Source organism: Dendrobates tinctorius, unplaced genomic scaffold (assembly GCF_039654945.1).
Source record: "Dendrobates tinctorius isolate UK_male_01 unplaced genomic scaffold, ASM3965494v1 ptg000282l, whole genome shotgun sequence".
In the NCBI taxonomy this organism is placed as follows: Eukaryota; Metazoa; Chordata; class Amphibia; order Anura; family Dendrobatidae; genus Dendrobates; species Dendrobates tinctorius.
In genome coordinates this window covers 1,502,185-1,512,177 of record NW_027361949.1, presented here as the reverse complement: position 1 = coordinate 1,512,177, position 9,993 = coordinate 1,502,185, and the positions used below count along the sequence as shown (strand labels likewise).

The window sequence follows — 9,993 nt, the reverse complement described above, 5'->3', positions numbered from 1 at the left end:
AGCAAACGATGGGGCCCTCGCTAACTAGAAAGGACAGGAAAGAAAAGCTGCTGTCTGCAATCTCGCAAAAAACCCTGCCAAAAAGAATGTCCAACACGTCTGATAGAAAAAGGCCCTGAAGTCGCAAGACTTAAAATCACTATATCAGCACTCAGGTATATTCTGAAGACAGAGCAAAAGAGATCAACAGATCAGAGACAAAATGGGGATTCAGCCCAGTCCCAGCCAGGGCTGGCTGAACACAAAAACTAAATAAACCAGACAAAAACTCATATGAACAATAGCAGAGAAAACTTAGCTTTAGGAAGGCAGGAACCAAACTGGAAACCAGGAGCCAGAGTCAGGAAAAATCACCAGCAAGAAACTAGGGAGTCGGCTGCCTTAAATCCAATCAGAAACTCCTGATGTCCAATCGCAGTTCTCTTCCTCAGGTGGCCGGTCTCTGCCATTTAGATCAGCTTCATTACCTCCCTTCACCAACAGAGGGAGTCCAGATAGAGAACTCACTACTCCTCTGTCAGCACAGCCAGCTCCATAACCCTCACCAGAAGCCAGAGGCAAACCCGAAAATGAGCTCACAACACTCCCCATTCTGTGGCTCCTTCTCATCTCCTGCCCCATGTGCCTCCCCATCCTGCGGCTCCTTCTCATCTCCTGCCCCATGTGTTTCCCCATCCTGTGGCTCCTTCTCATCTCCTGCCCCATGTGTCTACTCATCTTGTGGCCCCTTCTCATCTCCTGCCCCATGTGTCTCTCCCCATCCTGCTTCTCCTCATCTTCTGCCCCATGTGTCTCCCCATCCTGCGGGCCTTTCTCATCTCCTGCCCCATGTGTCTCCCCATCCTGTGGCCCCTTATTATCTCCTGCCCCATGTGTCTCCCCATCCTGCGGCTCCTCATCTTCTGCCCCATGTGTCTCCCCATCCTGCGGCTCTTTCTCATCTTCTGCCCCATGTGTCTCCCCATCCTGTGGCCACTTCTCATCTTCCGCCCCATGTGTCTCCCCATCCTGCGGCCACTTCTCATCTTCTGCCCTATGTGTATCCCCATCCTGCGGCCCCTTTCATCTCCTGCCCCATGTGTCTCCCCATACTGTGTCCCTTTCTCATCTCCTGCCCCATGTTTCTCCCCATACTGCGGCCCCTTCTCATCTCCTGCCCCATGTTTCTCCCCATGCTGTGGCCCCTTCTCATCTCCTGCCCCATGTTTCTCCCCATACTGCGGCCCCTTCTCATCTCCTGCCCCATGTTTCTCCCCATACTGCGGCCCCTTCTCATCTCCTGCCCCATGTTTCTCCCCATACTGCGGCCCTTTCTCATCTCCTGCCCCATGTTTCTCCCCATACTGTGGCCCTTTCTCATCTCCTGCCCCATGTTTCTCCCCTTACTGCGGCCCCTTCTCATCTCCTGCCCCATGTTTCTCCCCATACTGCGGCCCCTTCTCATCTCCTGCCCCATGATTCTTCCCTTACTGCGGCCCCTTCTCATCTCCTGCCCCATGTGTCTCCCCATACTGCGGCCCCTTCTCATCTCCTGCCCCATGATTATCCCAATACTGCGGCCCCTTCTCATCTCCTGCTCCATGTTTCTCCCCATACTGCGTGCGGCCCCTTCTCATCTCCTGCCCCATGTTTCTCCCCATACTGCGCCCCTTCTCATCTCCTGCCCCATGTTTCTCCCCATACTGCGGCCCCTTCTCATCTCCTGCCCCATGTTTCTCCCCATACTGAGGCCCCTTCTCATCTCCTGCCCCATGTTTCTCCCCATACTGCGCCCCTTTTCATCTCCTGCCCCATGTTTCTCCCCATACTGCGGCCCCTTCTCATCTCCTGCCCCATGTTTCTCCCCATACTGCGGCCCCTTCTCATCTCCTGCCCCATGTTTCTCCCCATACTGCGGCCCCTTCTCATCTCCTGCCCCATGTTTCTCCCCATACTGCGGCCGCTTCTCATCTCCTGCCCCATGTTTCTCCCCATACTGCGGCCCCTTCTCATCTCCTGCTCCATGTTTCTCCCCATACTGCGGCCCCTTCTCATCTCCTGCCCCATGTTTCTCCCCATACTGCGGCCCCTTCTCATCTCCTGCCCCATGTTTCTCCCCATACTGCGGCCCCTTCTCATCTCCTGCCCCATGTTTCTCCCCATACTGCGGCCCCTTCTCATCTCCTGCCCCATGTTTCTCACCCATACTGAGGCCCCTTCTCATCTCCTGCCCCATGTTTCTCCCCATACTGCGGCCCCTTCTCATCTCCTGCCCCATGTTTCTCCCCATACTGCAGCCCCTTCTCATCCCATGTCTTTCCCCATCAGCAATGTATATTTGCCCCCGGTATCTTCTGCCCCATCCCTCCTGTATCCCCCAACCCTTCATCCTCTCTCCATCCTTACATGCCCCTGTTTCATCATCCTGAAACCTCATTCTGCAGATTATGTCATCTTATCTTTGCTTCCATCATTTTGTATTTTTCCCCCCACAATTTCTAATACTAAGACCCCATTATCTTAGTCCCAGCCCCACTTTATCTTATTATGCACAAGCCCCTAGTTCCTTCCCTAGCACCCCATTATCTGCACCTCACCGCATCCACCTTTTCTGTCTCCCATCGCCAATAATTCTGCAATCCACACAATCCCCTGTGCTTTCCCCAGCACCCCACTATATGCCCCCCCACCAAATATCTTTCCCACACTTCTGAACCCCACCCTAGCCCCCTGCTGTCTCCTCCCACCACCCATACCTCTTCACCCACCACAGCCCCCTGTTCCTTCCTCCAGCACCCACCACAGCACCCTGTGCCCCCTCCCACCACCCATACCTCAGCACCCAACCCAGCCCTCTGTTCCCCATCCCAGCGCCAATACCTCTGCACCCAGGCACCTGTTTCTTCCACCAGCACCCATGCATGCCTCTGCACCCACCCCATCACCCTGTTCCCCCCTCCCAGCACCCATACCTCTGCATCTACCCCAGCACCCTGCTCCCCCCTCCCAGCACCCATACCTCTGCACCCACCCCAGCCCACTGATCCTTCTTCACAGCACCCATACCTCTGCACCCATCCCAACACTCTGTGCCCCACCCAGGTCCCATACCTCTACACTCACCCCGGCACCCTGTTCCTCTTTCCCAGCACCCATACCTCTGCACCCACCCCAGCACCCTGCTCCTTCTTCCTAGCACCCATACCTCTGCACTCACCCCAGCCCTCTGTGCCCCCTCCCAGGTCCCATACCTCTGCACCCATCCCAGCACCCTGTGCCCCCTACCAGGTCCCATACCTTTGAACCCTCCCCAGCACCCTGCTCCCCCCTCCCAGGTCCCATACCTCTACACCCACCGCAGCCCCCTGTTCCTTACTCCAGCACCCATACCTCTGCACCCACCACAGCCCACTGTTCCTTCTTCCCAGCACCCATACCTCTGCACCAATCTCAGCACCATGTGCCCCCTCCCAGCACCCATACCTCTGCACGCACCCCAGCACCCTGTGCCCCCTCCCAGGTCCCATACCTCTGCACCCATCCCAGCACCCTGTGCCCCCTCCCAGCACCCACCACAGCACCCTGTTCCCCCTCCCAGGGCCCATACCTCTGCACCCATCCCAGCAACCTGTGCCCCCTCCCAGGTCCCATATCTCTGCACCAACCCCAGCACCCTGTGCCCCCTTCCAGTACCCATACCTCTGCGCCCATCCCAGCATTCTGTGCCCCCTCCCAGGTCCCATACCTCTGCATCCACCCCAGCACCCTGTTCCCCCTCCCTGCACCCATACCTATGCACCCATCACAGCACCCTGTGCCCCCTCCCAGCACCCATACCTCTGCACGCACCCCAGCACCCTGTGCCCCCTCCCGGGTCCCATACCTCTGCACCCATCCCAACAACCTGTGCCTCCTCCCAGGTCCCATACCTCTGCACCCATCCCAACAACCTGTGCCCCCTCCCAGGTTCCATACCTCTGCACCCATCCCAGCACCCTGTGCCCCCTCGCAGCACCCACCCCAGCACCCTGTGCCCCCTCCCAGGTCCCATACCTCTGCACCCACCCCAGCACCCTGTGCCCCCTCCCAGGTCCCATACCTCTGCACCCACCCCAGCACCCTGTGCCCCCTCCCAGGTCCCATACCTATGCACCCATCACAGCACCCTGTGCCCCCTCCCAGGTCCCATACCTCTGCACCCATCCCAGCACCCTGTGCCCCCTCCCAGGTCCCATACCTCTGCACCCATCCCAGCACCCTGTGCCCCCTCCCAGGTCCCATACCTCTGCACCAACCCCAGCACCCTGTGCCCCCTCCCAGGTCCCATACCTCTGCACCCATCCCAGCACCCTGTGCCCCCTCCCAGGTCCCATACCTCTGCACCAACCCCAGCACCCTGTGCCCCCTCCCAGGTCCCATACCTCTGCACCCATCCCAGCACCCTGTGCCCCCTCCCAGGTCCCATACCTCTGCACCCATCCCAGCACCCTGTGCCCCCTCCCAGGTCCCATACCTCTGCACCCATCCCAGCACCCTGTGCCCCCTCCCAGGTCCCATACCTCTGCACCCATCCCAGCACCCTGTGCCCCCTCCCAGGTCCCATACCTCTGCACCAACCCCAGCACCCTGTGCCCCCTCCCAGGTCCCATACCTCTGCACCCATCCCAGCACCCTGTGCCCCCTCCCAGGTCCCATACCTCTGCACCCATCCCAGCACCCTGTGCCCCCTCCCAGGTCCCAAACCTCTGCACCCATCCCAGCACCCTGTGCCCCCTCCCAGGTCCCATACCTCTGCACCAACCCCAGCACCCTGTGCCCCCTCCCAGGTCCCATACCTCTGCACCCATCCCAGCACCCTGTGCCCCCTCCCAGGTCCCATACCTCTGCACCCATCCCAGCACCCTGTGCCCCCTCCCAGGTCCCATACCTCTGCACCCATCCCAGCACCCTGTGCCCCCTCCCAGGTCCCATACCTCTGCACCCATCCCAGCACCCTGTGCCCCCTCCCAGGTCCCATACCTCTGCACCCATCCCAGCACCCTGTGCCCCCTCCCAGGTCCCATACCTCTGCACCCATCCCAGCACCCTGTGCCCCCTCCCAGGTCCCATACCTCTGCACCCATCCCAGCACCCTGTGCCCCCTCCCAGGTCCCATACCTCTGCACCAACCCCAGCACTCTGTGCCCCCTCCCAGCTTTGCTCCTGAGGTGTTGGGATTTCACAACTTTCCTGCACAGGTTTTATTAAAAGAAGAAGAAACCATCACAACAAGAAGCAGCAGCAGCAGCAGCCGGGGGGCGGCTCAGCAATGAGAGATCTCCTTTTTGGGAGTCCCCATCCTACATCCTGTGTCCTTATATGGGCATTTACGTCACAGCAGCATCACTGGAGACTCCTGAAATGGAGAGATCCCAGGCAGCGGAAGATCAGGGGCTGCCCCTGCTGCATATAAAAGGAGGAGAGGCAGGAGCATGGGCACAAGAGCCTCCAGCAGCAGCAGCAGCAGCACCCAGCCTGGCACCCAGCACCCAGCCTGGCACCCAGCACCCCCTACATGCAGCTCTGCATCATGGATCTCTCCTGCCAGGACTCCATCTACCCCAACTACCCAGAGGACTGTGACCTGAAGGAGGAAGGGGAGCAGAGCCTGGGGTCATCAGTGGAGCAGCAGCCAGCAGCCCAGGAGGAGCCAGCAGCCCCCCAATACACTGGAGGTAAGAGGCCACCTCTGTATACAGCGGAGGAGGAGGAGAGAATGCACTGTGTGTGGATATGGGGGGATTATGAGAAAGCAGCAGATTGGGGGGCGGTGCAAGCAAGACTATCAGATCCACTGAGGCTGCTGCCGACTCCATGTGCAAGTGATTAAATGCAAGGATGCAATATGTGAATAGGTGCATGAGGGGCTTAAATGGGGTGCAATGGTTGATGGCCAGAGGTGCAATGGTAGATGATGGGGTGCAATGGTTGATGGCCAGGGGTGCAATGGTAGATGATGGGGTGCAATGGTTGATGGCCAGGGGTGCAATGGTTGATGGCCAGGGGTGCAATGGCTGATGGTCAGGGGTGCAATGGTTTATGAGGTGCAATGGCTGATGGTCAGGGGTGCAATGGCTGATGGTCAGGGGTGCAATGGTTGATCGTCAGGGGTGCAATGGCTGATGGTCAGGGGTGCAATGGTTGATCATCGTCAGGGGTGCAATGGTTGATCATCAGGGGTGCAATGGTAGATGATGGGTTGCAATGGTTGATGGGGTGCAATGGTAGATGATGGGGTGCAATGGTTGATGGCCAGGGGTGCAATGGTTGATGGCCAGGGGTGCAATGGTTTATGAGGTGCAATGGTTGATGGTCAGGGGTGCAATGGTTGATCATCAGGGGTGCAATGGTTGATGGGGTGCAATGGTAGATGGACGGGGTGCAAAGGGTTATGAGGTGCAATGGTTGATGGTCAGGGTTGCAATGGTTGATGGATGGGTTGCAATGGTTGATGGATGGATTGCAATGGTTGATGCACGGGGTGCAATGGTTGATGGATAGAGGTGCAATAGTTGATGGATGTGGGTGTAATGGTTGATGGATGGGTTGCAATGGTTGATGGACGGGGTGCAATGGTTGATGGATGGGGGTGCAATGGTTGATGGATGGGGGTGTAATGGTTGATGGATGGGTTGCAATGGTTGATGGACGGGGTGCAATGGTTGATGGATGGGGGTGCAATGGTTGATGGATGGGGGTGCAATGGTAGATGGACGGGGTGCAAAGGGTTATGAGGTGCAATGGCTGATGGTCAGGGGTGCAATGGTTGATGGATGGGTTGCAATGGTTGATGGATGGGTTGCAATGGTTGATGGATGGGTTGCAATGGTTGATGGACGGGGTGCAATGGTTGATGGACGGGGTGCAATGGTTGATGGATGGGGATGTAATGGTTGATGGACGGGGTGCAATGGTTGATGGATGTGGGTGTAATGGTTGATGGATGGGTTGCAATGGTTGATGGACGGGGTGCAATGGTTGATGGATGGGGGTGCAATGGTTGATGGATGGGGGTGTAATGGTTGATGGATGGGTTGCAATGGTTGATGGACGGGGTGCAATGGTTGATGGATGGGGGTGCAATGGTTGATGGATGGGGGTGCAATGGTAGATGGACGGGGTGCAAAGGGTTATGAGGTGCAATGGCTGATGGTCAGGGGTGCAATGGTTGATGGATGGGTTGCAATGGTTGATGGATGGGTTGCAATGGTTGATGGACGGGGTGCAATGGTTGATGGACGGGGTGCAATGGTTGATGGACGGGGTGCAATGGTTGATGGATGGGGGTGCAATGGTTGATGGATGGGGGTGCAATGGTAGATGGACGGGGTGCAAAGGGTTATGAGGTGCAATGGCTGATGGTCAGGGGTGCAATGGTTGATGGATGGGTTGCAATGGTTGATGGATGGGTTGCAATGGTTGATGGATGGGTTGCAATGGTTGATGGACGGGGTGCAATGGTTGATGGATGGGGGTGCAATGATTGATGGATGGGGATGTAATGATTGATGGATGGGGGTGCAATAATACATGATGGGGGTGTAATGATTGATGTATGGGGGTGTAATGACTGATGGATGGGGTTGTAATGATTGATGGATGGGTTGTAATGGATGATGGATGGGGGTGTAATGGTTGATGGATGGGTGCCATGGCTGTATTTGCACTTGGTTCGTGTTGCTGGAGCTGAGCTCACCAGTCTTTCTTTTTCCCTCAGGTGTCTATGGGAGCCCCTCAGATGAGGAAGCCTCTGACTACTTGTTCCTCAGCAGCCAGCCCTCCCCACCCCTCCCTCTGAACTACTCCGGGAGCTTCTTCATAGAGTCGGCCCCAGAGCACAGCCATGACCCAGAAGCCTTGTTTAACATCATGTCTGGGATGTTAGGACTGTCTCCCTTCTCTGCACCCACTCGCTTGCACCGGCAAGAGTCGCTGTACTCGGTTTCTGAGAACATCCAGAACCACATGGACCTTTACTCCAGCAGTCAGCCCACCCTGAATATCTCAGTGCAGCAGGGCTACTGTGGCCAGCTGTACTCGGCCTTCAGCAGCACAGAGGACCTTCACCAGGTGCCCAGCTCACCAAACCTGGGCAGCTCCTGCTCCAACCAATGTTTCTTTGACTCCAAAGTTCTCCCCAACAAGCAGGACATGGACTTGTCTCCCATTTCCCCTCCATTGGATTCCTTCAGTGCTCAGTGGGACTCGCAGGCACCTCAGAACTTTGGACAATCTTCCTACCCCACAGATGGCTTCCTGCCCCCTGGCAGCTCTTCTCCTGTGTTTCACCCCTTGGAATCTAAGGTGGAGAACATGATGGCAGCCTGCTGCCAGTCACAGCTGCCTGGGGATGAGTCTGCCCTATACAACATGGACTTCACTTCTCAGTCTGACACCTACCCCTCAGCTCAGGCTGCCACCTATGACTTCACTGAGACCCAGATTGACTTAAAGCCTCAGCTCTTAGCAGATGCCAAGTACCAGCTAAGCCAACCAAGCTCAGTGCCAGGGCTGATGCCCCCAGAAGAAGGCCTCCAGCACCAGTCTCCTCCAATCATCTCCACTGATTTTCTGGGTCTCTCCCCAACAGCTGCCACCATCACCCCTGGGAACCCCCTGGCAGAACCCAGAAGGAAATACCGCAGGAACAAGTTTCCAGCCAAATGTTTTCGTCCCAAACCCCATGAGAAAGCCTTCGCCTGCCCGGTGGAGAGCTGCATCAGGAGCTTTGCCAGGTCCGACGAGCTGAACAGGCACCTGCGGATCCACACCGGCCATAAGCCCTTCCAGTGCCGGATCTGCCTGCGGAATTTCAGCCGCAGCGACCACCTCACCACCCACATCAGGACCCACACCGGGGAGAAGCCCTTCTCATGCGACCTGTGTGGCAGGAGGTTCGCCAGGAGCGACGAGAAGAAGAGACATGGCAAGGTGCACCTGAAGCAGAAGAGCAGGACTGAGGAGAAGCTCAGGGGCTTGTACTCGCTGGGACTGTCATTCAGCCCCCTGTGAAGGGGCCAGCGCCATGTGCTGGATGACTCTGCTCCTCTGAAAGGAGTGTCAGCTCTGGGGTCTAGTCTGGCTGTGGCCTCCATTATCTGTGTGATGTACATACCGGAGCTCGGAGAGGAGTGTCAGCTCTGGGGTCTAGTCTGGCTGTGGCTGTCCCCTGCATGGCCTCCGTTATCTGTGTGATGTATATACCGGAGCTCGGAGAGGAGTGTCAGCTCTTGGGTCAAATCTGGCTGTGGCCTCCGTTATCTGTGTGATGTATATACCGGAGCTGGGAGAGGGTGGCGTTCAGCACCGCATGGTGGACAGCTCCGGCCTGGCGGGCACCGAGGAGTCTCTGTACATATTGTATACACTGTATATATCCTGTATATGTCGTGGCCATGGACTGTTCTGCCGCTGTCAGGCATCAGTGTGATTGATGCGAGTCCTCCCCGAGGGGGTCACATGCTGCTGGGGGCTCTGCATCCTCCTGGGACCCCTGAGAAGTGTCAGGACTCTGCCTGTCCCTGATGATGGCGTCTTCTGTCAGCTGCGCTTCTCTTATTTATCAGTTTTTGTATCAGATGAAAGTAAAACATAAAAATGTTTATTTTTTCAAGGAAATAAAAGCTGGTTGTGCTTCACCCACATGATAGCGTCCTGTGCTCCTATTTGTAGGGACCACTGCTGACCGGTAGAGACTACTGCTGGCCTGTAGAGACCACTGCTGGCCTGTAGGGAGCACTACTGACCTGTAGGGACCACTGCTGACCTGTAGGGACCACTGCTGACCTGTAGGGACCACTGCTATCCTGTAGAGATCACTGCTGACCTGTAGGGACCACTGATGGCCTGTAGGAACCACTATTGACCTGTACGGACCACTGCTGGCCTGTAGGGACCACTGCTGACCTGTAGAGACCACTGCTGGCCTGTAGGGACCACTGCTGACCTGTAGAAGCCACTGCTGGCCTGTAGGGA

General features: G+C 57.0%; 1 protein-coding gene across 1 annotated transcript; it reads left to right on the top strand.

The window, feature by feature from the left end:
• The first annotated feature begins 5,322 nt into the window (after nucleotides 1-5,322).
• EGR4 (early growth response 4) lies at nucleotides 5,323-9,662 on the top strand. Its single transcript, XM_073559916.1, is given in 3 exon segments — nucleotides 5,323-5,453; nucleotides 5,455-5,693; nucleotides 7,736-9,662. Coding segments are annotated over 3 exon segments (1,650 nt in total). The 5' UTR covers nucleotides 5,323-5,337; the 3' UTR covers nucleotides 9,031-9,662.
• Nucleotides 9,663-9,993: the final 331 nt, after the last annotated feature.